We start from the raw sequence: 27032 nt of genomic DNA on the forward strand, positions 1-27032 counted from the left end.
GATTAAGCAGGAATCGCGATGAAACTTCTTTTCGGGGAGCGATCCGGAGCTTTGTCTGTGGCTGTTTTCCATCTGTCTCCTTCCTCACAACATGCAGGGGAGGGAAAATCACTTTAGACTCCTTTCCTGCCGAGGGTTTCCTTTGCACAAACGGGGCTCGCGGTTGCCGGGCAGCAGGGATTCTTGGGCTGATACTGCTTTGGAAGGGAGAGAGGTTCTTCGTGGTCCGCGTGAGCCGGCCACCCTCTGCAGCGTCAGGTGCCGGGGAGGCCACTTCCTGAGGCCGTCCTGTGGACGGCGCGCCCTCATTTAAGGAGAGCCCACTGCACACATGCCGGCACTGCGACACGTGCTAGCAGGTCCCCCAGCGAGTCCAGTTCATCCCTCGGGTCTGAGGTTGAGTGGCAGGTGGCACCTCCAGGAGGCCTTCCCTGATGCCCCCCCCACCCCAAGCTTGGTTAGGTCCCCTGCTGTGCTCCTGTCCTCGTAACACTGAGCACGCACTGGGTCCTGTGAGCTGCAGAAGTCACTTCTGGCCTCTCGTCCCCGGCACAGTGCCGGCATGTTGCGCTGCTCGCTCAACACGTGGGTGAGGACGCCCAGCCTCGTTATCGTCCCCACGCTACAGATGAGGGCCTGAGACCCCCGAGACCTCAGGGCATGGCCGAGATGGCGGGGACAGGCTGCAGCTGGATATCAAGCCGGGTTTAGCGACACCAAGCCTGGCACTCTGTCCCCTGTGGAAGGCTGTGCCACAGGCCCCTGAGATGGGGGCGGGCAGGTGCCTGACCCCTCAGCAGGGTCCCCCATCCTTGCTCCCTCGTGCAGGGAGTCAAAGGCGGAATTCCCAGGACGCATGAACAAGGTAGGCAGGCGCTCCCTAGCCCGTGGTCAGCTGCTGCCCTCAGCTTCTCCCCACCCTCCCACTCTGCTGACCCATTTGGAGCCTCCCCGCCATCCCCGGCAGGGACGGGGACTCCTGCTGAGGGCAGTGTGTTGGGGCTGCTGCTTGGGGGTCTCCCCCCAGCTCCCAGGTGTGGCTTCCCGGGAATTGTGCCACGTCTGGTGGTAATTCTGCAGCGTCTGCAGCATCACCTCTTCAAGGCTGTCCTGTCAGTGATGCTATGACAAAAATGCCGTCGACTGGCTGGCTGGAACAACACACGTTCATTTCTCACATCTCTGGAGGCTGGAAGTCTGAGATCAGGCCCCCAGACGGTCGGGCTCTGGTAGGGGCTCCCTTCCTGGTTGGCAGACGGTCACGTTCTCGCTGTGTCCCCATGTGTTGGAGAGAAACAGAGAACATTCCCCAGTCTCCTCTCCTCAGGGCACCAGTGCCCTTCATGAGGCTCCACCCTCATGACCTAATTGCCTCCAAAGACAGTTGCATCGGGGGTTAGGGCTTCAATGCAAGAATCTGGGGGGGACGCAGACATTCAGTCCACAGCGAACGCTAACCAGTGTGCAGTGACAGACAACCACAGAAGGCTTGGAGGTGGTGGAAGTGGGGGGCTGCTCCCCCAGGAAGGGCAGAAATGATGATTATGACTGTGACAGTGAACCCACAGGCTGGGTGGACCTTCTCAACCACCAGGGTGTGTATTGCCCCCGCTTCTCGGGCAAGGAGACTCTGGGACTCAGCTGCACTCAGCATTGCCTCCTCGGTTGGGGGGGGATGGGGACCCTTGTCTGTCAGACTCAGAACAACCTTTCTTTTTTTTAAAAAAAAATTCATTTAGTTTTGGCTACGTTGGGTCTTTGTTGCTGTGCACGGGCTTTCTCTAGTTGCGGTGAGCGGGGGCTACTGTTCGTTGCGGTGAGCGGGGGCTTCTCTTCGTTGCGGTGCGCGGGCTTCTCATTGCGGTAGCTTCTCTTGTTGCGGAGCACAGGCTCTAGGTGCACGGGCTTCAGTAGTTGTGGCTCGTGGGCTCAGTAGTTGTGGCGCACGGGCTTAGTTGCTCCGCGGCATGTGGGATCTTCCCGGACCAGGGCTCGAACCTGTGTCCCCTGCATTGGCAGGTGGATTCTTAACCACTGTGCCACCAGGGAAGCCCCAGAACAACCTTTCTTAATGCTCAGTGCTGTCAGATCTTTCCAGAAACACCCACCCAGCCATGAACGCGCTTGGGTTTGCAGTTTGTCTTGTAATTTGTGTAGCTGCTCGAGGCCGTCCTCACGCAGCTCCGTGGCTGCTGTGGCGCCGATGGTCATCCCTGACGTCCCTGATCCCTGTCCTGCGGGAGGTCAGCAGAGCCGGGAGCCTATGAACACAGCGCAAGCTGAACTCTGCCTGGCGCTGGGACCTGGGAGGGGCAGAGCCACACCCTCCTTTGTCATCAGAAAGCCCAGGGAGAAAGTAAACACTGCAGGGCTGCAGGATAACCAGAGCTTCAAAGGCTCTGCAGGCGCTGGCGTCAGGAGCAAGGAGTGGGCGAGGGCTGATCCGGCAGAGGAGAGATTCTGCTGCTTGTGCCGCCCAGTGCACTGGGGTTGTGCTTGCAGTTAATAACTGAGTTGCTAAGTCATCACTTCAGAGATAAGTGTGTATATTGGAAAATTATTGCCGTGGCTTAAAGATACAACTTTTGTTCCCCTTCCCATTAAAATGGCCATTAATCAGGGAGAGCAGTAGAGCAGCTCTGAGTCACCGGCCCTCGCCAGGTGCTGGCTGCCCTCACCTCGCCCCCATTAGCAAGCTGGGAGTGTGACAGATGAGGAAGGCCCAGGGAGCCAATGAGCCGGAAATGCCGGGGCGGGGATTCCTGGGTGAGGCTCAGACCGGAGGCTGAGGCGCTAATCAGACCATCCACGTTCTTAGTCATCTCTGCTACTGTGTGTGGGTGACCACTCTGACCCTCAGTTTCGTTATCGGACAAGGGACACAGTATCACCTCCTCATGTGGTTGAGGATTCGGTGAGGCAGTGGGGTAACTTTGCAGCCCGGTGCCAGGCTGGGGGTCAGGGTCAGAGCTCAGGTTCATGGTCAGGGCTCAGGCTCACTTGAGCGTAGGCTTCTTCAACGAGGCCCCTGGTTGGTGTGAGGCTCTGAGACGCGGCAGCGTTGCCAGGTTGCCCGGGGGTGTGGATCCCCCGCCTCCAGGGGCTGTGGCTTGGCGTCCCTCGGAACTGTGTGCTGGAAGACCGCCACCACCTCAGTACCCAGTGTCCCCCAGTGCAGTTCTAGGACGGGATGGAGGAAAACAGAATCCACTCCCTGTTTCTCAGCAGCTGCGTGAAGTCTGAGGAGGGTGTGAAAATGCAGAAGACGCCTCTTAGAAAGGGCTTGGGGTCAGGCAGCCTGGAGCCAGCCGCCTCTTCCAGTTGGGTCCCCGGCAAGTGAGGTCGCAATCCCCTCGTCTGGAGATTGGGGAAGATGGTCCTGACCCCACGGCATTGTCCTGGGGCCAAAGCACACGTGCCGAGGCGGGAGTCGCTGCAGCAGCGGAGTCAGGTGTGTCTGGGGTGGGCCCTGGGGACCTGCTCAGGGAGCCGGCCTTGTAGACGCCTGCTGCCTGGCCCCTTGGTTCACCGTCTCCGCCGCTAGGAAGAGGGAAGGGAAGAGTGTAGCGGGGGCCCTTCGGGAGGGCGAGGCCTCCTCCTGGGATGGGGGGCTCCTCCCACCCTGCCCAGTGCTGTTCTGTGAAGTGTGTGGGCATCCCAGCCCTGGGCCGCCCTTGGGATGCTCGTACCTTCGGGGCAGTGACTCGTGACGCTGTGGCCTCACCCCGGATCAGCGGGGAGCTGTGTCGCTGCCCGTCTGAAGCTGGCTTTGAGATGCCTCCTACATTTTGACACACCTTCATCCCACCTCTTACCTGCCAGATGGGGGAGGGGAGGCCCGGCCTGTGCTTGCCTCCTGCTGCTGCGGCAGCTCCATCAGCAGCTGTGCTAACAGGGAGGTGGGAGGGAATGTCGAGGGGGGTGGTGAGCCGCATTCACAGACGGTGAGTGGAGGCCTGGGGCAACCCACCCCGTCAGGCTCCCAAAGCCACCGTTGTGGTGGGCGGGCTTCCTGGCCTCAGGGCCTCACTTAGCAGCCCTGCTCTTCCGGGGTTTACGATCCTGCGCTGCTGTCTCTTGGCCTCAGGTTGGGTGGAGGAGCCAGCCTTGCTGGGGCAGGGCCGGGGTGGAGACCTGGAGCCCCGCAGCTGGATGGATGACCTGGGTCCACCTCTGCTCACCACCTGTCAGCTGTGAATCCCCGAGCCTCAGTTGCTCCTCTGTGAAATGGGAAGGTTGGCAGGAGTGTCTCCTGGTGGAGGGGGCGTTTTGGGGAATAAACCTGGTAAAGACTTGGCCGGGGGGAGGCCTGGATGCACCTTAGCTGAGGTTGTCAATGAAGACGGTCAGGGCAGGGACCTGGAGCTCCAAGTGGCGTCCCTGCCTCCCCGGCTGGCTCTGCCTGGAAGCTACTGGGTGGCCTTTGCAAATCACTTACATCTCCCTAGCTGGGTTTTAGGTTTCCCATCTGCAGATTGAAGAATTTGGACCAGGTGGTTGCCAAGCTCCTTCCACTAAGGATTTTACGTTTCCTGACCGATTCCTGCAAACCCTCCTCGTTGGGAACAGCTCCAGCTCAGGGTCTCCCTGGTCCTCTCCCAGCCCTGTGATCACGGAGCGCTTGCCTCGATGTTATGGGTCAGACACCATAGACAGCCGGTGCCCAGGGACTCTTGGATGGACACAGTGTGTTGCAGGCGCCCCTGAGCCTCATGGCTGGGCGGCTCTGCGTGCTCCGTTCACACCTGACCCCTCGCTGTGTTCCATGAGGACACCTGGATCCAGCTTCCCTTCCAGCCTCTTCTTTTCTGGTTCCCAGGGTTATGGAGTGCTGCCCCCGGCGTTTCCTGCTCCGGCTGGGTCCTGGGCTTCCTTCTCCTCTGGAGTTACGGGCGCTGGCCCATCACCCTTACACACTGGCCGGGGCAGCTGGCCACCTTAGCTGGTTGCAGTGGGGAGGGGATGGTGCCGGGGGACGGGGGCTGCCGCTCGGCCCTCCTCTTCCAGGTCTCCGGAGGGTGTCAGGATGGAGGGGATATTAAATCTCAACCCCCCGCCAAGCGTAGCCTCGGAGACACAGAGAGGGCAGGGATGCTGGCGGCAGAGAACACGGGGAGGAACGGCGGTGGCCCCTGCCCCCTTCCCATCTCCCCTCTTGGGCTCAGTGTAGTGGTCAGCTGGTCTCAGAGGCCCCGGGCCACGTGCCGTCCTCCTCTCCAGGCTCCTGGTCCTGGACCGTTTACAGCTGTGATGTCCCTGGGGGCTTCTGCTTGGCCCCCTCACCAGGGGCCTCACCAGGCCCTTTGGGTCTGTCCTGTGCGCCGTGGCCCGGGACTCTCAGATGTGATCAGAGCCAGGGGAACGCCAAACTAGGTCACAGCCTTTCATTCCCAGTAGGAAATTGAGGCCCGGGGGGTGGGGTGGACGCTCAGAGAAAGGGCTGAGCAGAGAGCGGAGCCGGGGTCCAGCCTGTCCTCCTTGAGCACCCACCTTGGGTAAGGTGGGGGCCAGGGCTGTCTCCTGGCCCCGGGGAGGTGGCTGGGACACGTGCTCAGCGTCCTTGCTTTTGCGGGGCCTCCTATGTGTTTTAGGAGCCGAGCTCCAGTGCGGTCCCCGCCACCAGCGGTGAGACCTTGGTCCTGTCACCATCCCTCTCCGGGCTTCAGTTTTCTCAACTTGTAAGTAAGAGCAGGGCAGCCCCCGTGGTGGGTGTGGCTGTGGAGACGGAGGAGTGTCCACGCACAGAGGGAGCTGAGGGCTTGCCAGGCGCTGGCTCCGCTGGAGGTCCACTGCAGGCAGAGTGATGTGAGCCCACCGTCACGGGTCTGAGAGGGCCCAGGGCTCAGGGATCCCTCTGTGTTGGGTCGCAGGCGTCAGCAGCTACAGAGTCCGAGGCGTGAAGATTTGGGCTGCTGGTCGCTGAGGCTCGGGGTGGTCTCTTCTCCCTGCGTGTGAAGGTCTTGATCTGGACCCACTGAGTGAGGAAGTGCAGCTAGATTTGGGGAATTGTTTCAGATCTCACTGAAAGCTCAGTTCAAGGGCACGACAGAGCAGTGGGCCAATTCTGAGATATCCACAGTCTTTGCTCTCTTAGCCTAACTTTTTCTTTCCTCCGAAATCACTTTCCAGCTCCCACCCTCTAAAGGCTACCAGACCCTCCCTCCGAGCACTCCCCTCCCAGGTTGCTGCGGGTCACTCGGCTCTGTGAGTGGCATTTTTTTCTTTTTCATTCTGTATCGCTGTCTTGGGGCTTGGGGTCTGGCCCCCTCCCATCTCCCCGCATCCTTTTGGCACCCTTGAAGGAAAACGCCATCCGTTAGGTACCGCGGCACTGCTGTGCAGAAGGCGGTGGCTAAGAGGTGGCCGTGTTCCCCGCTGGCCTTTGTGTCCCGGCCTTCTAGTGGCAGGGCTGGAGCACGGAGCTGTGGTTGCCCGTCGTAATGAATCACTCCTCGCCGGCCGCTTGTCGTTCCGAAGGCAACAGCACAAGTGTTTCTGACCTTTTTGCTCTTGATGCGGAAAGAGGAAAAAAGGAAGGGCAATGCCGGCTGAGCTGGGGAAAGCAATTTATAATGGTTTGCTTCTAAATATGCAGCGAGTGAGCTGTAGATTTCCGCGATAGGTGAGTTTCCGGGCAACGTATTGAAATGAGGTTGGTCATCTGGCCCGTTTTGTCTCCTCGGAGCTGCTGGTGTGTTCGCAGATGAGTGGTTCTGGCTGATAAGAAAGTCCTGCTGGTCTGTGCAGTTCCTGCTTAATGATTCCTAATGACCGAGGGGAGCTGGGGCGGGAAGCCCACTTGTCAGCGACTGGGCAGCGTCCGGCCCTTTTAAAGGCCGACTTGTAGCCATCTCTGTTCTTGCACTGGATCGTCTCTGCCCATTCTTAGGTTCATGTTTTGAGTTGCAGGGCGGTGACGTTTTGTGTGATGACAGCGGAGCTGCCGTGACGGATAGACCTGGGCTGGGCTGGCTTACACGGGAGGTGGCGGAACCGTTCAGAGAGTTTCCCGGTGGGCAGAGAGTGTGTGCGCGTGCGTGCGTGCGTGCGTGTGTGGGCTCTGCTCCACGCAGGCCTTCTGGGATCCAGGCTGATGGTGGCTTTGCCACCTTTAAATGAGGCTTTCAAGGTCACCCAGGAGCAGGGCGGTTTCGTGAGCGAGGTCTGCAAAGCAGCCTGCTTGATGTCTGTTCCCAGTAACTGCAGGCAAGGCTGGAAGATGTGGTCTGGTGGGGCCTGGAAGAGGAGTTGGGGGGCTTTTTGCCCACTGCGGGCTCCCGTGTGGAGTACGGTGCAGCTGATGGGAGCACGGGATTGGCTGACACAGACTGGGTCCAGTTCCTAAGTCAGCCACTTATTGCTGGGTGACCTGGGGCAGGGTTCGTGTTCTCTCTAGTCCCCAGCGTCTGCATCTAGTAAGTGGAGAGTTGGGGGAGAGAACCTTCCATACAGGAACCATGTTTGTGCCATGCTAATCCTATGACACTTAGTAAGGGCTCAATAAACAGTAGCTCAGGTTCTCATAATTAAGAAGTGGGGATTGGGAGGCAGGTTCTCATTGGAACCTTTGCTGTTGATCCTGTCTGTCCATCTGTCCGTCCACCCATCTGTCGATCCGTCCGTGCATTCATCCATTCTTCATCCACCTACCCATCTGTCTGTCTGTCCATCTGTCCACCCATCCCCCATTCCCCCACCCATCTACATGTCTGCTCGTCCACACACCCACCCGAATCCCCAGATATCCTTTGAGCCTTCTTTAAGTCACTCTGTGATTTAGGCCGTCATATAAACTCGGTGAGCTGCAGTTTTTCTCACCTGTGAAATGTGACGAGGCAGCTCAGAGCCTGGTTTTGAAGGTCAGATGTGATGCCAGCCCCAGAAGAGCTTGGAAAAGCTGACCACGGGACACGAAAGGTGTCGATCGTCTGGGATGCCTGAAGCTGTCTGCATGGAGCCCCTGGAACCACGGCCTCTGCTCGCCCTGTAGGGAAAGGGGAAAGCGTGGAGGCTGAGAGACATGTCACGGACCCCTCCCCCACCCCACCGAAGGTACAGCGGGGGGGCGGATAACAGAAGGTTCTCCTCTCAGAGCCACAGCTGACTGTGTAAGCTTGAGCGAGTCCGCGGGTCACTGGGCCTTGAATTCCTGTCTGTAAAATGGGGCCACAATTTCAGTCCAGCCTATCTCATGGGAGGGAGCCTCCTGGGGCTCTCGCAGCTCTGAGATGGCGTCTGTTGGGGAGCAAAGTGGCCCTGAATCTGATCCACCCTCTATTACGTCCCGACCACGAGGCACGGTGCCTGCGCTCAGCCGCGCGCATTAAACGTTTGATGAGTGACTAAGTCAGAGGAGCTAAAATCAGTCATGTCCTCTAGACTGAAACAGCATTTTCATGAGCTCATACTTAATTTACTTCCCTTTTCTGGTATTGTCTGTCCTGTCCTATCCCACCCCCCCCCCACCCCCACCCCTTACCATCCCATATCATCCCATCCCACGCCGTCCCATCCCTTCCCGTCCCGTCCCATCCTTTTCCGTCCCATCCTATCCTACTTCACTGAAAAAATGCCGTTAGGACCCGCCCAAGTTTACGCCTCACCAGCGGGTCACCACCTGCAGTTTGCAGACTCTGCCCCGGAGCAGTAGAAGGTGAGTCGTCACCTGAGTTACAGCCCTTGCTGGGCAGGAGGCTGACTGATTATGGCTGGGCCTCCTGCAGCCCAGGGACGACCCGAGCAGAGGAGGGTTGGCAAGCCCGGCAGCCCAGAGCTGTCTCCGCCCACTCGGGGCCAGGCCCTTGAGGCCGCTGTCTAGCTGCTTCCCCGTGCAGGTTTCAGCAGAGGCTTCAGCAAAGGGGTAACGGGTCCAGAGCTGCCCGGAGGCCTCGGGATGTCCTCCCTGTCTCCCCCTGGAGACCCCTGAATGATGCTGCTTTTTGGAGTCCGAGATCCCCTCTCTGTCTGTCTCCTCATCTCTCCATCTCTCCCTCGGCCTCTGGTCTCCGTCTGCCTCTTCAGCCCTCGCCCTGAACTCCTCTTTTTAAGTCGTAACAAAGGCGCGAGCCTGAAGCCAGGAGCTTCGCCCTCTTCCTGTGTTTTCATCTGAATAGGGGGTGGGTGAGGCAACCCTTAATCACCGCGTGGATCTCCTCGCTCCCCTGGTTGTGCAAAACCCCCTTCTGTGAGCCGTTTGTGAGCACCTGCTGCAGGCCAGCCACCTGACACACTGTTCCGCCGAGTCCAACAGAGTCACATGAGAGACACGCTTTTCTCCCCCATTTCACAGACAGGCAAACTGAGGCAGGGGGGCCGGATTTGAACCCAGGACTGTCTGGGCTCTTCCTCCCCAGCAGACCATCTGGCTGCAGCCCAGACCCGCCCCGGTGGCCCCCAGCCGGGCCCCACACATGCTCTGCTTGGGCCACCTTCTGAGCAGGAGCCGCCACCTCTGTCCGAGCCTTTGGCCTGGGCCCGGGGGTCTGCATTCTAAAGGTCCTCCCACGCACGTGTGGAAGCTGATTGGCCACCGGTGTCTGGGAATCTGTCTGCCTGGATGGAGGCCGGGTGGAGAGCTGCAGGGTCAAAGCAGGCCACGCCTGGTGGCGACGGGGCCAAGACTGCCGTCCAGGGTCCAGACCCCGGACCCCGGCCTCCCAGCCTCTGGGCTGTCACAGCCGTTCTTGTTCCTTCACCGAGTCTTAAAGGAGCTGAAACATTAAAGGTCACAGTCAAGACGTAGATGCAAGTGAAGAGCACGGACAGCCGTGGCTTTGGGGAGTTGGCCGTGCACGTTTCTCCTCCCAGCAGGACTGGTCCCCGTGGGCGCACACCCTTCTCCTGTCAATCCCCTGCCCGGCCCCCGCACACACGTTTCTTTGTTTGCCTGGAGCTGAGGCTCCGTGGGCCCAGGCGGGAACAGTTGGTGGATCGCTGAGCCCAAAGGTCTGAGCCGCTTGTATGTGGAGGGAAGGGGAAGAGGGAGGGAGGAGGGAGAGCAGGTGCCGTGTCTTTTCATTCATTATCAGGGATGCAGATGAGAAGTGGAGATAAAAGTTGGGGAAATGTCATCCTTTGACATTTACGTTTTCAGAGGAGTTGGCAGGACTGTGGGCCAGGAGGTTTTTGATCATCACGGGAGAGCGATGCCTCTGGGGAAGCCCAGCTCCTCCATCCTGGGAGTGGGGCAGGCACCGGCCAAAGGCGCCTCGGGAAGCCGCTGAGGTGCTTCACGCCCCCCACACCCCTCACCTTTCACGCGGGGCCAGTGCCCCTCATCTGACCCCATGGCTCTGAGGGGTCCCACGTCTGTTCCCAGCAGCTCCTGCCCTGGGCCTCTGGTCACTGGAGTGAGGTCCCCCCTGGTGAGACCTGAGATTTCCCTTCTTGCACAGACACCAGCCAAGAAATGCACAGCCCACGCGGAGCGGGGGGCAGGGCACCTCCGGCAGAGCTGGGACAGTTAATCCTGTTAACCCCGTTTAAGGAGCTGCTCCTGTTTGGTGACACACATCCAGAGCGGAGCCCTTTACAAACTGCTAGTGACAGGTTCCAGCCTGGAGCAGAGCGACTGAGAGCTCAGGACTGAGTGACAGGTTCCAGCCTGGAGCAGAGTGACTGAGAGCTCAGGACTGAGCTTTGCTGTGGTCATGGCAGCAGGAGAAGCCATTCTGTCCGCTGGGACTGTGGACACGTGGACACAGGGACCGGTCTCCTGGCCTCAGCTCACTCCGCTGTGGCAGTTCCTCCCTGTCCTGGGCTCCACCTGTATGAGACTCGGCCTCGGCCCTGACTGCAGGTTGGCAGACAGGTTTCGTCTCCTGTGCCGATGCTGACGGGCTGCTGGTGCCTTGTGTGGACTCCGCAGGAAGGACTCTAGGCCTGTGTCTGGCTCCACGCGGAGGAGTGCGGCAGTTGATTAGTAATGTCTGCCACGGGAGGCGTAGGAGAGGGGTGGCGTGTGTGCCCTCTAGTTGCTAAGCCCTTTGGCCCTAACACTTCCAGCATTCTGTCTAGTAACTATAAGGACATCAAGCAACATTGCTTTAATTTTTGTTCTTCCTAAATATTTAGAGCCCTTGAAAGCCAAGAATAACAGCAGAAGCCAAGTTGCTCGTTGTTTGTGAAAGGCCTCTCGGAGCACACAAGTGTGGGCGCCCTGGCTGGGCCAGCTGCACAATAAACCCATTGAGTCTTGTCTGAGAAAACACAGAAGAACCCTGTCATTCTTTGCATTCATAACTTACGTGCGTCCCGGCCCCTGAAATAGAACCCCTACCGGAAGACAGCGCACAGCACTCAGCTTGTTGGCCCAGTCTGCCGTCTCGCCAGCTGAGAAAGGGCCCTTCTGTATGGTTTGGGGTTCTCTCCCCCTCTTTTTTAAAAAGAAATTGCTGCTAGAAGGAGAGCTGCCCACAAGGAAGTCTGAGGCGTGTGTCCCGGACGGGGGACTTCGGGAAGGTGACCTAGCCTCAGTTTTCCCGTCTCCCAAGTGTGCACAGCAGGCCTGGCCTTTAGGGGTGTGAGGATTCGCTGGGATGATGGCCATGAAAGGCCCATCAGACTCAGTTTCTGAGACAGCCAGCGCTCAGCAGAGGGTGTCTGTGACTTTAGCAAGTGGTCATCACGGGCCACGTTCACGTTCCCCGTCCTCAGACGTGCACCCACACACACCCCCCACCCCCGCACCCGTGCACACGCAGCTGGCTCTCAGAGTCGAGGCTTGCCCCTGCCTCCTCGGTGCTCAGGTGTCTGTCACGGCAGGTGCCCCGTCAGTCCTGCCGGGAATCGTGAGCAGCTTGTGTGAGCTGTGAGTCATTCTCGGGTGCGTTATGCTGTGTTCGGGGTCAGTCACCGCCCTCTCCTGGCCTCCGTTACCCCGTGACCATCTGCGGAGCCTCCTCCCTGCTTGCCGCTGGTCATTTTGGAGATCTGTGGAATGGCCACGTGGAGGCCTCTGAGGCTGGGAGCTGGGTGGGTCCTGCGTATCTGGAGGGGGCTGGACACAGGGCAGGACCGGGTTGGGGCAGGGGCGGCAGGTGGAAGTGCTTCTCGCCGAGCACTTCGGGAATTTGAGTTTGACGAGTCTTGTCCGTCTGGGGAGAGCCTGCTGGGATCCCCTCGTGAAATCTGAACCTGGGCTGCTTCGTTTTCCGTCTATACTCCGACCCCCCAGGGCGCCGGGCATCTGTTTAAATGGTCCTACTGGAGAGAGGAGGGGCTGGAAGGGAAGGGAGCGTTATGCTGTCTACGCTGTGCCCCGGGCTGCTGTGTCACCTTGGGGAAATCTCTTGACCTCTCTGGGCCACTGTTTCCCCATCTCTGAAATGTATCAGCACCTACTCGGAACAGGAGTTGTTATTAATCACATGGTAACTTGCAGAACAGGAGCCTGGGGTGAGCACTTTGTAGGCATGATGTCTGAGCAGACAGACGCTCAGTGGCCCCGATGAGGCAGACCCTCTCCTGGGGGAGAACGAGACTCAGGGAGTGGTTGATGTCGGAGCCCCGGGAGTCAGCAGAGGGGGGCTGTGAGCTCAGCCCTGCTCCTCTCCAGGGCGCTGCGCCGGGCGTGCAGCAGCCCTCAGCAGATATTAGTGCACCAAAATGACATATTTTGCACGTCAAATACAAAAGGGGTGTCTTGCCTAAAAAATCTTATGCTGTGTTTTTTTTTGTTATTGTTTACCAAGATGAAATGGGCTCAGGGAACTGTTCACGACACCTACAAAACACTTCATGACAGTTTTATGATGACTTTAGGCTTTCTGGTGAAATTACAGAAGCATCTTTTCGTCTCCCCCCAGGTCATCTCGGCCGTGTCGAGGCTCTCCCTGCACAACTTGGCTCAGACCAAAGGAATCAGGTGAGCTTCGCGGAACGCGCGCTGCTGAGTGCCTGCCCTTTCATCTTCATCCGCCGACCGCGTGCCCTGTCGCAGATATTGGAGTTTTGAGCAGACACCGTCTGCCCTGTGTCTTTCTCATGAATTTTCAGCATGTTGTCGGGTTGCCTGTTGGCAGCGGCTGGAAGGGGCGGGGAGGAGGGGAGAGGCTTCAGCTCACACCGGGGAAATCTTGCAGCGTGTTACTGATGGCTGCAAAATCTCTCTCGATTTAGGTAATAAGATCAGCAAATTAATCCTTTCACAGATCATTGCCTACCTAAATGCATCAGAAGTGGGTCTTGCCTCGCATGAAGTAGCAGTGTTTGTTTGCTGTGATGGGGCCGAGCCAGGGGACCTGTCTGCTTGGGGCTGCGGGCCTCCCGGCAGGAATCTCTCCACTCTCAGCTTTAATTCTGCTTGGATTGCAGAGAATCCCATGGCCCCCGTTGGTCTGATCTCTCGTCCCTGACACGTGGACGTCGTGGGGCGAGGGGCCCTGGAACTGTGAGGGCGGAGGGGGTCAGGGGAGATGGGGGGATGGGGGCATGCCGGCCACGGGGGAGGGGGACGGGGCGGCAGCCCCAGGTGAGGACTGGTCATTGTGTATTCTGACCCATGGATTGGGGTCAGCGAGACCAGGTTTCCATATCCAGTGAGGACAAGCACGGGGCCTCCCTTCCTCGATGTCCCTGGGGATTGTGGGCTAGCAGGGGGGGGGATGAGAAGCTTGGGGGGGCAGAAATAGCTCCTCCTGCGGGTGGAGTGGATGGGGTCGCACCTGGCTGGGTGCAGGCGACTTCGTGAGGGTGGTGGAACTACGGAGGGGCTTCGCCCTGGTGTTGTCGTGGAGGGGGGCGCTGCACATGCGTGGGCCGGGGGTCCCAGGACCAGGGTGCCTACAGCAGTGGGACCCTTGGTGGGGCTGTTTGCCCAGGTCCAGAGGGTCACCGGAACAGACGCAAATATTAGGGAACCCACCCAGAACCTCTTTCTCTGTCGGGTTCTCCAAGGACTCAGAAATTTCATTGAATTGAGGATTTTTTTTTAATGTCAGCTGAAGGATAGGCTGTTTAAAAATGTTTTTAAGCTGCTATTAAACACATACTCGAGAATATTTATAACGCGTTTAGGGTATAAGGAATAACATTAAGACGAAACCCCTGTACCCACCACCCAGCCTACGTTCTAGAACTTCCGCTGTGAGGCCCCCAGTTGCATGGGCTGGTTTTCATTGTAGCTTTTGTCTGTAATAGGAACATGTTAAAAATGTTTAATTGAGAAGAGCGAGTTGTTTCCGGATACAAAGACAGCACGTGGATTTTTTTGTGTTTTTCCCAGAAACGGTCGTCCGTTCTTTCCCCCGCTAGCCCGGGACGACAGGCGGTGTTCCGAGTCGCCTCTCACCCGTTCCAGCACATTCTCCACCTGTGTGCCTGTCTGCATGTACACGTAGGCGGGAATGAAGTCCTGCCACAGAAGTTAGTCATTTTCTCTGCTTTGTCACGTAGCGTGAGAATGTGAGCTTTTCTCTCAATCCATTAAACGTCCTCCCAAACAGGGGCCTGCTGCCAGGGAGCCCTGCGGTGCCCCTGGGGCGGACGAGCCAGCTGGCTGTGCTTGGACTCGGTCCTGCGGTGGCCTGAGCACCGTGCCAGGCTCCCCACGCCGTGCCCTGCCGTGCCCGAGGCCCGTGACCGAGGCTGGGACCGCCCTGTCTACAGGCTCCTGGAGCCTCAGTTTCCCTGAGGGTTGACAGCCAGCCATAGGGTCTGCCGGTGGCTTAGAAGGTGGTGAGGGGCCTGAGAGCGGGCGTGTGACCTCTGATCAGCGTGGAGGCCCCTGGGGGACGGGGCAGTGCCCTCCCTCCTGGCCTTCTCGCCCCCATCCCCCCTGACCTCTCCGCCCGCATGGTCCCAGGGCCCCCGCCCCACGACCCAGGTGCCCCCCAGGCTGCTCCCGTGGTGCTCTCCGAGGCTGGCAGGTGAGCTTGGAAACCTGCCCTCTCCCCTCCCTGTTCCGGGAGCCGCCCGGGCAGTGTGTGGGCACAGTGGCCCCCTGGATGGGGAATGAAGACCCCAGCCCTGAAGGTGGCTGCCCCTAGGGCGATGGTGAGCAGAGAGGGTTGCGATCTGGGCTGCGGAGGTGGTGAGACCCGGCTGTAAACCCTGCACCTGTTGGCTGTGTGCCTCGTGTGGGAAGCCCCTCTCCGAGTCGGTGCATGGGATTCACCCAGGGGGCTCATCAGGGTTCATTCAGATGCGGCACGTAAATCCCGAGGTCAGTGTTGGCCCACGGAAGGGCTCAATACATACTATAGTTTGTTGCAGTGACGTAACAGGGTGCGTCGGGGGCCCCCAAGACCACCCTCGGGTCTGACGATTCGCTGGGACTCAGAGAACTCAGCAAAGCCGCTCTACTCAAGATTCTGGTTTATTATAGCAAAAGGAACCAGATACAAATTAGCAGGTGGAAAAGGCACATCGATTGGCGTCCAGGAGAGATGCTGCACGAGTCTGCCAGGTCTCCTCTCTCTGCTTCATTCTCCCAGAACGATGTGTGATGTCACGGGTGAGGGTTGCCAGCCAGGGAAGCCCCCCTGAGCTTTGGTGCCCAGGTTCTCGTTTGGGGTGGGTCCTGTAGGCATGGCTGACTGCCCACGTGGGTGACCTTAGCCTCCAGCCCCTGCAGAGGTCGAGCTGGTACGGTGGGGCCCTAGGCCCCCCCATAAACCCCATCATTTCCCAGACTCTCTGGCCTGGCCTGGGGTGCCCCAGGTAGACAGAGATGCTCTTATCAGCAGGACATCCCAAGGGCACAGAGGTCCCTGCTGGGAGCCGCGGGACCAGGGCCTGATCTTTGTAGAATGTGCAGGGTGTGGGCAGCCCAGGTCTGCTGAGTTAACCCTTTACTAAACACGGGGGAGGGGGAAATGAAGGGGATGGGGGAGGTGTTTGCAGACAAAAGGAAGAGGCAGGACCTCCCGGGAGGAGCAGAGCCTTTGCAGGAAGAGCTGCCCTGCTCACCTGCATCTCCTCCTCGTCTGTATCGCTCGGTTTCCCCTGTGCCCCATCCCCACCCTGTGTTTCTTCTCCCTCCTCGTCTGAGCCCCAATCCAGAACGTTCCCAGGGTCCCTTCCCTCCGCAGCCCCCTGGGGACAGGACCTCCATCACTTCACACGGCTCACCCACCCTGAGCCTGGGAGGCAGGCTCCGACCGCCCCTGTAGCACGACGTATTTGAGTCGTCTCTCCTCGTGCGCCGTACAGGTTGAGTCTTCGCGGGCAGTTTACCATTCTGGGAGCCACCGGCGCTGACACAAAACGCTGTGCTCCCTTCCCTTAAGAGCATTTCACAGTGTTGTTAATTAGCAGAAGGTGTTCCTTTAGCCAAACCCTTTTCTGTTTTGAAAACCCACAGACCGAGCCTGCAGCCCTGCCGAATCTCTTCCTCTTTTCTTTCGTGGCTGGATAGGAGCCCAACATGGTCCTTTAGAAAAATGATCATTTTCACAACGCTTGCTCTGTGCATAATGAGACGATTTTCCACAAAAGCCCCAATCATGCTTCTCAGAGGCTGATGAATAGGAGACCTAATCTAAGAGCCGCACCCTGGTGCTGGCTGGGGGATCAGGAGCGATGTGTGTGTGCGGTGGGGGGGATCCCTGGGGAGCCACCCAGCTCAGCGTGTGGGGATGTGGGTCCTTGTCGCAGCCGGAGCCGGCCCTCCGGACTGAGGGATCATCACGGCTGGGAATGGCTGGGAAGGAGGAGACGGTGAGACCGTCTCTGCGGCTGAAACTGAAAGGTGAAGCCAAGGCGCCCCCCGCCGGCGGAGGCCTCATCTGCCAGCCACCTGCTTGTTGAGTGACCTTAGACAGGGACGCTCTTGGACCCTCTGTCTCTTCTTCTGTAGGCTGGGAAAGCTCTCCCTGCCGTGCAAAGTTGCCGTGAGCCCGTACACTGCAGCGCGATTGAGTGCAGCCCCTGACACTCTGTGAACGCCCACGGGCTGCTGGCTGGGTGGTGGGCCGACAGGTGCCCCCCAAAAGATACATCCACCTCCTAACTCCTGGACCCTGTGTGACAGGGAAACGGTTCTCTGCAGGTTACGTTTTTATAGATGTACTTACACCTGTAGTTGTAAGAGGGCGGCAGGAGGGTCAGAGTCAGAGGAAGGAGGTGTGATGACACAGCGGAGGTTGCAGTGATGTGGCCACGTGCCAAGGAACGCGGGTCGTCTCAGAAGCTGGAAGAGGAACGGATCCTGCCCTGGAGCCTCCGGAAGGAGCCAGCCTTGCTGACACCTTGATTTTAGTCCCTAAGACCCATGGCAGACTTCTCACCTTCCGGAACTGCAAGATAGTAAACCCGTGTTGCTTGGGGCCACTGTGGTGCTTTGGGACAGCAGCAGTGGGAGTGAATGCAGACGGCATGGGACAGGAGCCTTAGGAGCGGGTGGGGGCCTGTCGTGGCGCCCTAGGCGCGTGGACGTCTGCACACACGCCGCGCTGGGTCCAGGTGGTGGGCTGGGCTCTGGGTCCTCACTGGGCTGAGTGCTTCTGGGAGCAGGGACCAGCCTCCGTCTTTGATTCCCTAGTCCTAGCCCAGCCCCACCACCCTGTCTCGTGCCCTCTGGCTTTTTACTGAGCTGCACTAAACTCCACCTAAGCTTCGTCCCTTTGAAGTGCACGCTTCGGTGGCAGCTCACACACGTTCAGTGCCGCCATCGCCCCTGTCTTACTCCCAAGCGTTTCTCACCTGAACGGAGGGATCCCACCACTTGGGGCAGCGGCGCCTGCAGTGTTCCTGATCCTGCCTGGGGCTCTGTAGAAGGTTCTAGAAGGGGAGGGTGCTCCTCATGGCAGAGGCAAGGCTGGTGGGGAGGGAGCGCCTGTCTGGGAGGTGTTGGACGAGGGCGTGCAGGCAGGGGAGGGTGGGCAGTCAGGCCTGGTCAGTTTGGTTTCCTGTGTTTCAAGGACCCCGGAGCTGCTGTGACGTGGCAGCCAAGGCTGGTGACCCGCCGTCACTGGGGTGGGTGGGGTGCTTCACGCCTCAAAGGGGTGCATGTTGTGTGGGCCAGGCCCTCGCTCGAGGGAGCGGGTGCGGATGGGGCTCCTCCTGGCCTGTCCCCCCACTCTGGCCTCGCAGGTGTCCTCACACGGAACCCACCTCAGAATAAGGAGGGGCAGCTGAGGCCAGTGTGGGGCCCCCGCCTGGCGAACAGGGTGGTCGCAGCGTGTGCATTCCTTTCGCATTCTCCTAACAAGGTGACACCTGCTTCCATGCAGGGCCCCTCCCGGGAGGGAATCTACTGTTGCATTAAACCTCCTGCCGAGAACCCTCTCCCCACACTTGGTGACAGTGACCCACACTCGGGGAGGAGGGGACAGCCCTGGGGCAGCGGGGAGAACCCAACGCTGGCCTTGGCGACACCAAGGCCGTGTCCTGTCCACGCTGGCCACGGGGACGGAGCTCCCGGGAGGCACCACGGAGCCTCTGAACCTTCCCCACCATCCAGGGCCTGCAGCGTCCTTCCCTGGACACCTGAGTGCTTGCCACCGGCAGCTGAGCCTGGGCCCCATCTGTGAGTAGGGTTGTCGGGAGGACGGCGTGGAGGAGGTGGGCCGCGTGCTTGACAGACGGTGGCAGACGGTGGCCGGTTGACTCTTCCTGAGTCCGTCGCCACCGCAGACACCGGGAGGGCCGCTTCCTTTCACCCGTCACTCACCCCTGTGCAGAATTTTGAAGGAGCGCTGTGTCTGCTTCTCTCTGCCGCTACCACTGTGGGCACGAGAGCTGGAAGGGGACACGTTTGTTCAAAAAGAAGTTAACTGGCCGTTTCCCGCGGGGCAGCGGGGAGGTAATCCGTGCTGGAGGCGGTCAGGAGAAGCGGGATGCAGCCCGGCAGGCGGGGCGTGAGTAGCCAGCTGGAGCTTCCGCGCAGGTGGGGGTCTTTAAAAAGACACAGCGCAGCTGAATGTCTCTCTGCCGCACTCCCAGATCGTCGCAGTCGTCGCCGGCTAGACGTGCCCGTGCTGTCAGTTTGCCCACAGAACATGTGCATCTGGCCGAGCTAATGGACTTTTATTGTTGTTCCCTCCCCTCCCCCACCCTCACTCGCTCCCTCCCATTCACCTGCCCGCCTGTCCTGTCCATCCAACCCACCATCTGTCTGTCCGTCCGTCCATCCTTCCTTGCACCCATCATCAGTCCACTTACACATCCACCCATCCGTCTGTCCATCCCTTCTTCCAGTTGCCCGTCACCTGTGCCCTCATCCAGGCACCCATCTGTGCTTCCGCTTCTCCGTCCACACCCCGTCCTGCCACCCTTCCTCCATCTGTCCTCTTTCACGTAAACGTCAGTCGGTTGGTCTCCACGTGGTGCTCTGAGGTGGTCAATGGCTGGCAGAGTGATCCCCAGCACGGAGCAGGCCCTCGACAGTGCGTTGCAGTGCAGGGCGGATGAGGAAGTGACCCGGCCGACTGGGGGTGGTGCTGGGGCGCTGGGTCAGTTTCTGCACGCCCCCAGCCTCCATGGCCTCCTGGGTAAAGTGGGGTCAGAGTGGTAGCCCCCTCCCTGGGCTGTTGTGAGGATTCACAGGATGGCCGTGACGGTCTCAGCACAGGGCCTGGCACATAGTAGGTCCAGAGCGCTGAGGGACAGGAGGAGGAGAAGGACCCTCTCTGCATGGGGGATCTGCCCGCACCTGTCTGGGAGGCTTGGGGCAGGTCGAGTGTGAATCTCCCCATTCCGATTCCTCGGCTCCCACACCTGGCCCTTCATCCCCCACTTTTACACACGGGGAAACTGAGGCCCAGAGAGCTTCCCGAGCAGGTGGTGACGGGGCCCAGGGAGTCATCTGCTCATTCATTCATTCCTTTGCCCATTCATTCATTCTGTCAGTGCTTGGGGATGCCAGCAGCCCTGCACAGGTGCTGGGACGCGTGGGGGACCAGTCACTGTCAGGTGCGGAGATGGACACCGGACCCCGGTCACAGGCAGCCGTGTGCAGGGCAGGCTGCGGGGAGAAGCCGGAGCGCGACCCCAGGCCACAGGCACGGGGTTAAGGGCCTAAGAGACCCGGGTCTGGGCTGCCGGTGTGGTTTTTAGCAGGTTTCTTAGCCCTGGGCCTGTTTCCTGCTCTCTGAAAAGGAGCCCGGGGCGAGGGCCAGTGTGGAGTGGCCCGAACACAGTTCTCAAAGCGAGGCCTGAGGACGCTGCCTCCCAGCCCTGGCTTCCCATGGGGCCCCCGGTGAGCCCGCGGGAGGGCAGGTGTCCTGGGCCGAGTGGTGGCCCCAAGAAGATATGCCGCCGAACCTGTGAATGTGAGCTTTGGGGAAAAGTCGTTGCAGATGTAATTAAATTAGAGATCTTGAGATGAGATCATCCTGACTACCCTGTGGGCCTTAAATCCAAAGACAGGTGTCCTTATAAGAGGCACACGGAGCAGGGACCCAGGGACAGGGGAGGGACCTGGAGGCGGAGGCAGAGGCAGAGACTGGAGTGACGCTGCGAAGCCCAGGACCGTCTGGAGCCCCCGGGAGCTGGGAGAGGCCGGAGGGCTCCCCACAGAGCCTCGTGTGGCCCTGCCTGCCCCTTGATTTCAGGATTTGGGGCCTCCAGCACCAAGAGAATGAAGTTCTATCGTTTCAAGCCCGGGGATGTGGGTTTTGCTGGGCAGCGAGCTCTGGGACGGGGCCCAGGCAGGGGTCCCTCAGCCTCTGGCATCCCCGGTGCGTGGGAGCGCAAAGCTGCAACTCCTGAAAGCTGAGCAAGGGCCCCCAGGAGCCCCGACCCGGTCCCAGCACAGCCCTTGCCAGCCTGAGACCTGACTGCCGAGGAGGAGGCCAGCGGCTGGCAGGGAGGTTGGGATTCAGAGCCCCCCTCCAGTTATCAGGGATGGGAGGTGGGCCTCCAAGGACAGTGGTGTCCTCACTGGCAGGTGCCCTGTCCCCAACGACATGCAGTGTTGGGGGCTGTAAGAATGTCCTCGGGCACTGGAGCCCCAGCTCCGCCCCCCTCCCCAGGCTTGTCCTTCCCTCTAGGGAGCGAAGACTGCTTCATTCTGTAACAGGCAAAACAATCAAACGTTGCCTTCTCAGCAAATGCCACCATTAAACATTTATTGGGCAGCTGTGTAACATTATCCGCTCGCTTTCAGAGACGGAGAAGGAAATCTTGTCCTGTTTTGCAGTGGGATTTATCCATGTGTAGAAGGGATGTGAGGTCATTAAAAATGCTCTGGAACAGAATGTGACATCGCGGTGTGGCCGGCGGTATGGGGGGATGTGGCCCTGCTAGCCACCAGCCCCCGCCCCCCAAGCCCAGCTCTGGGGCCAGCAGGTCAGCGCTGCGCTCTGTGCAGCCCTGAGCTCTGCTCCCAGCTGTGGCCGGTGGGAGGGGACCGGCCCAAGTCTCCGCCGTGGCGGGAGGCCGGCCGAGCCCGTGAATCAGACCTGCCGCCTGGAGGTGCAGCAGCATCTGCAAAAGGTGTTCTGGTGCTTTGGGGACATCCAGTTACACGGTGTGACAGCAGCGCTCGGGTCAGCCTGAGTCCCGCTCATCTCCCTGTCGGGAGAGGGGCTTTGGTAATAAAGGGACAGCCCCCCCGATGTCACCTGGGTCATCCTTCCCACTGTGGGTCTCCTGTCGCGCCCCTCCTCCGTGCCGGCTGCTGCTGCGGTCAGGATGGACCAGCCTCCTCGGTGCCAGCAAACAGCCCTGAGTCTCGATGACTTGCTGCAGTGACCCGTGTGTGTCGGCCGTGTTCCCCTCCACGCCACTTGCCCCCAGAGCCAGGCTGACAGACGGCCTCCTGCTGGAACAGAGTGGCCACCGCGGCAGGGGAAGGAGACCCAGCAAGTCACCCACTGGCTCCTGCAGCCTCCGCCCCGTCGGTGAAGCCAGGATGTCCAGCGACCGGAATTCAGCCTGCCCCGCTGCGGGATACTGCCCATCCCTGCGAGGAGGGGCTGTTGTGTCCCGTTCTAGAGATGAGGAAACTGAGGCCAAGAGCCTGGGGGGCTGGCCTGAGGTCAGGCGTTTAGGGACTGGTGCAGTGAACCCAGATACGGCCCCGCCAGGCTGCCTCGGAGGGGCCCCTGCACCGTCCAGCCCTCGGTGGGGGAGCCCGTGCCACCTGAGCCTGCCCGCCGCCCGCCGTGTCTCCCTCACCTCCGGCTTCACGCTCAGGCACCGGGTCCCAGCCGCCGGTCCCCACCACCGTACGCCTCATTTTTAGGCAACTTGGGGCGATATTTTGACAGGAGAGAAGGGACTCTTGGAATTGACCGTCTGTCTGGCTTCCCTTGACGTTCCCTGCTTCTTCCCTCTTGGTTATCGGTTTTCCTTCTTTTATTTTTATGGATTCATTTATTTAGTTTTTAATTATTTTTAAGTCTCATGAGCCCAGCATTCAACCCCCAAACTAGAACCTTCTAGCTCACAGGGCAGAAGGAATCGTATGACCGCCCGCTGCTCTCCCGGGTCCGGGCCCGGCGGCCCCAGCAGGAAGGATGGTTAGCCACCATCCTTAACTTCGGGTCTTCCACCTCCTTGCTCCTGTAAAATTAGTCTTATTGTATTTCATGCGTAGTTTCGTGTAGCCCCCGTTGTTTCGGACCTTCAATACAGAGTCACCAGGTGTGAGCTGACTCCTGGGATTGCTGTTTTCACGGCCGTCACGTGATCGGTCAGGTCGTGGTGTGCAGTTCTGTCCTGTGAGGCACGTTGGCCTTTCCGGAGCTGCTCCTGTCCCCCGTTTCCCATCCCCCCCCATCGTAGCAGCAGCAACACACATGGGGCGGAGCCCTCCCCACGGGTCAGCGCACAGAACGCGCACCTGGACCCCGGGAATCAGGATTCAACCCCATTTTGCAGGGGAGGCTGAGGCCCCAAGAGGGCACCTCTAGCTCAGGGTCGCCCAGCCGGTTGGGGTGGAACTGGGACCTCATCCTCCCATACTCCCGTGGGAGTCATCTGGGGGTCAGGGGTCCTGGGGCATGGGCCCAGCACTGACCCAGGCACAGATCTGCTGCCCGGGGCATCTCCGGGCCCTTCCAGCCTCAGGTCCTGGCGGAGCTGGCCTCTGGGGGCTGGGAAACCAGCCTCGGGTCTCACCTGCTGACCCTCACTGTTCCCTTTGGGGTCACTGGTAGGGAGACCAGGGCAGGCCTGTACCCTGCTCGGCACTGGAGGGTCCGGCCTCCACCATGCGATGTGATGCGGGGCCACCCAACGGCCGAGGCGTGGTCCTGGCCCCGCCCCTGGTGGGCTCGGCGGCTGCAGGAGGCTGGGTCCCTGCCACTGAGCTCCCACGGGCCCGGCACGTCTCTCCAGCTTGGGAATCTGACTGGCAGTCCGGGAGGGGGGTTTGGATGGGATGGGCGTCCGGCTCGGGCCCGTCCCAGGAGGGCAGCAGTGAGGCACCAGTGGTTCTGATTAACGCCGAGGCCTGGAGCCCGGCCCTGAGGCTTGGCTGGGCCCTCGGCCCTACAGACTCCAAGGTGAGCTGGACAGCTGGCCCGAGCCCAGCCCTCCCTGCCCAAGGCCACCTCCAGACCCAGGGCTGGCAACATCCAGAAGGGCTGCAGTCCAGTCCTCTGCTCTGAAGTAGCCAGGCCGGACCCCCGGGACACGTGGGGGGCAGCAGTCCTGTCCATGCCCTCACACGAGCCCAGAGCAGCCTGCTGCCCAAACACTGGCACGCACCTTGCCCTGCACCGTCACCAGTCGTGTGCACCTGCTCCAGGGGGATGAGTCTGAGGCTACGGCGGCAGAGGGAGGAACGGAGGCCCTCAGATGCAGTGGTCAGTGCCCCTCTCCGAGGACATGGCCTCGATCTGGCTGGCCCCCGAGGAGTGAGCAGAGCCAGTGTGGACAGGTCTGGGCATCGGAGGCCCAGGCAGAGGTGCTGGGGGGTGGGGGCGGGGAGGGGATGTGCTTGGTGTCCCTGTGGGATGGAGAGGGGCCGGGGGTGGGAGGAAGATGGTGTTGGGAGGGCTGGGCAGGGTGGGGGGTCTCTGGTCTCTCTGAGTGTGAGGGGAAGCCCTGGGGGTCGTTTCAGCAGGCAGTGGCCTCTGAGATTTTGTCTAGAAACTGCTGGCCCCGTGTGGACTGCAGGGGCTCCAGGGTGGAGGCTGGGACCAGTGAGGGGCTGCCGTGGGTGTCCAGGCCGGAGAGATGGTGGCTCGGGGGAGGGGAGCGAGAGCCTGATAGGCCACAGGAGGGGCTGGCGGTGCAGGGAGTGACACCCCACCCACCCGCTTGGCAGGTCAGTCCCTCTGGATGACCAAGAGCTGCAGCGCAGATGCTGCCGGACGCCTGGGCAGGGGCGGGGAACGCAGGCTTCCTCCCGCCTGGGTTTCTTCCCTGCTCTGACCCCTCTTGGGAATAGTCCTGGCTCCAAGCCCGGCTCTGTCACTTCCTGGCTGGTCTCTTCGGGCAACTTTCTCTACCTCTCTGAGCCTTGGTGTCCTCATTTGTGATGAGACGGTAATCCCCATCTTGTGGGGGGCTGTCATGACTGACGGGGAAACCCGAGGACACCCCCATCCAGAGGCCTTTCCTGGACCCCTCGTTTGTGAACTGGGGGGAGGGCTTGGGTTTCACTTGTGTCCTTGCAGCAGGGTGTGTGTGCTCCTACCTCCACCCCAGACCCTCAGCCGGGCGGTAGGGGCTTGGCCCGATTGCCCTGGAACAGTCCCCTCCTCTGGGCAGTAGGTGGAGGGCTGGCCAGAACTGCCCCAGGAAGAGGACCTGCTTCTCTACCCGGAGTCCGCAGACCAGTCTTCCAGCTGGAGCATCACCCACCCCAGCTCTGCCACAGAGATCGACTAGTGATGCCTGCCCCGGCCAGAGGGGATGGGAAGGTAGGGGGTGATTGCAGGCAGGCCCGGGTTTGCCCTCTCCGTCCTGGCGGACCCACCAAGGGGAGGGACCCTCCCTGCGGGCCTGCAGAGGCCTTCTTAGGACTTGGTGGAAGGGCCAGGGGCTGACCCTTCACTTCCCAGCGGACCGGCAGGAAGTGGGGGGAGGGGAGAGGAGTGCCTCCAGCTCTGACACCCCAGCCCCCCAGCCACCATCTGTTCTCGGAGGTGGGAGAACGTGGCTCAGAGAGGGGAGGGGTCTTGCCTGAGGTCACACAGCGGCTTGGTGGTCTCTCAGAACCCCCACTCCGGGTCTCCCCAGATCCCTGAGGAGGGTCCCCAGCTAGTCTCCTAGGCTTCATGTATTTACGAGGAAGATCTGCTTTTTTAAAAAATAAATTTCTTTATCTTTGGCCGCGTTGGGTCTTCGTTGCTGCACGCGGGCTTCCTCTAGTTGTGGCGAGCGGGGGCTACTCTTTGTTGCGGTGCACAGGCTTCTTATTGCGGTGGCTTCTCTTGTTGTGGAGCACGGGCTCTAGGCGCGCGGCCTTCAGGAGTTGTGGCACGTGGGCTCAGTAGTTGTGGCGCATGGGCTTAGTTGCTCCGCGGCATATGGGATCTTCCCAGACCAGGGCTCGAACCTGTGTCCCCTGCATTGGCAGGCGGATTCTCAACCACTGCACCACCAGGGAAGCCTGGAAGGTCTGCTTTTCTGACACGTCCCAGTGGGTTTACCGTCCAGAGCCAGCAGTGTGGACTGGACACCCACCTGGCACAGCCAACCACTGGTTCTTCTCTTTCTGACTCTCACTGCTGTGCCCGGATGTGACCCAGACGGGCCACTGTCACCGTGTCCAGTGCGGCCGGGCCGTAACCGGGTAGCAGGGGGAGGGTCAGGGGGCAGCTGCAGCCCTGCTCTGCTGTTACAGGCATCACAGGGCCAGAAGGGGCATTTCGGGGAGCAGACAGCTTTGGACGTGGAGAAGGAGAAAAGGGAAGAGCGTTTCCAGTAGCCGCCCGGGTGTTCCAGGGTGTAGCTTTCCATGCGTGCTCAGAGCTGCCCTGGTGGGGGGCCCCATCCCCGCCCCGCAGCCGATGGGCTCTGGAGCCTTGGCCAGAGCCACCCGCCTGCCCGGCCTGCTTCCTCCTTGGAGCCGAGCCTGCCCCGTCCATCCCCTGGGGCCCCGACTGCGCTTGGGCGTGGCCAAGGGACCCTGGCGCATGAGTGAGCAGTGCGGAAACTTTTTGTGCAGAGTCTGCTGGTGAAAACGGGGCTGCAAGTGGCCTTGGGCCTTGGGCTGGAAAGAGAGGCTGTTGCGGGGCGGGCCGTACGGGCTGTGGCTCTGGCAAGCCCCCGTGCTGGCTGTGTGGCCTCTCTGTGATGCCTCTCGTTCCCCGATGGCCGTTTCTAGAGCGTTCCATCCAGGCGGGGCCCTGGCAGGCCGCCGGGATTTCCCGTCTAGGCCAGGCAGGTGTCCCCTGGGAAGAGGTCAAGGTGGCATGAAAGGAAAACAGCCGAGTGGCTGCAGGGGACTCGGCCCCGCTGATCCGCTGGCCTTTCCGCTCCAAACTGCAGCCGTTCCGAGAAGCGGGCCGGAAAGTCAAGAGTCAGTTGAGCATCGCAGCTGCTGAGAAACCGCGTTCCTCTGTCTCAGCAGCAGCTCCAGGCCCCTCCCTCTCTCAGACAATGGGATGGCGGGAAACAAACCATTCTTTCCTGACCCAAGGTCAGTGTCCCCCTCTGCCTCACTAGGGTTCTGGAAGCAAGGGTTGAAACCGCCTGGCTGGCATCTGGGGGTTCACTTGGGTCTCCCCCGGTCGCCTGGAGCCGCGGCCACACCTCGTCCCCCGACTGCCTCTGCAGACGTCACAGGGGGACCTCGAGACCTCCTACCTCTGTGCTGACTTGGGCTTAAGGTCCTGGTGGTGGCACCTGGGCCGGCCCATCCATCGCTCCCTCCCTCCGCCTTGGTCCCCATCGGACTCCTGCCCCACCTGGCCCTTCAGCTGCTTCTGCTCTGCCCCAGCCTGTCTGAGACCACACACCCCCGAGTGTGCCTGGTGTGATCACCTCTGCCCAGGCCGCTTCCTCCAGCCCCTAAATCTTGACCATCGCCTCACCTCCTTACGGGCCAGGCCCTGTGGGAGGGCACAGCCACACTGCACGTCATGAAGCGTCATACACGGCCTGTGTGTGAAGCAGGTGGCTTATTTTTAACTCACCCATTTTACAGGTGAGTTAACTCAGGTCCCTTGGCCAGCTCAGGGGCCAGGAAG

At 60.4% G+C, this 27032-nt stretch overlaps 1 protein-coding gene across 14 annotated transcripts in view; it reads left to right on the forward strand.

Moving 5' to 3' along the window:
• Positions 1–27032, forward strand: part of VAV2 (vav guanine nucleotide exchange factor 2) — a 177980-nt gene that overhangs the window by 82388 nt on the left and 68560 nt on the right. For all 14 annotated transcript variants that reach the window (XM_073806767.1, XM_073806768.1, XM_073806770.1 and 11 more), the window contains exon 3: positions 12807–12865. In XM_073806767.1, the coding sequence (XP_073662868.1) occupies positions 12807–12865 (59 nt within the window). The remainder of the gene's footprint in view (positions 1–12806; positions 12866–27032) is intronic.

This window comes from Tursiops truncatus, chromosome 6, assembly GCF_011762595.2.
Source record: "Tursiops truncatus isolate mTurTru1 chromosome 6, mTurTru1.mat.Y, whole genome shotgun sequence".
In the NCBI taxonomy this organism is placed as follows: domain Eukaryota; kingdom Metazoa; phylum Chordata; class Mammalia; order Artiodactyla; family Delphinidae; genus Tursiops; species Tursiops truncatus.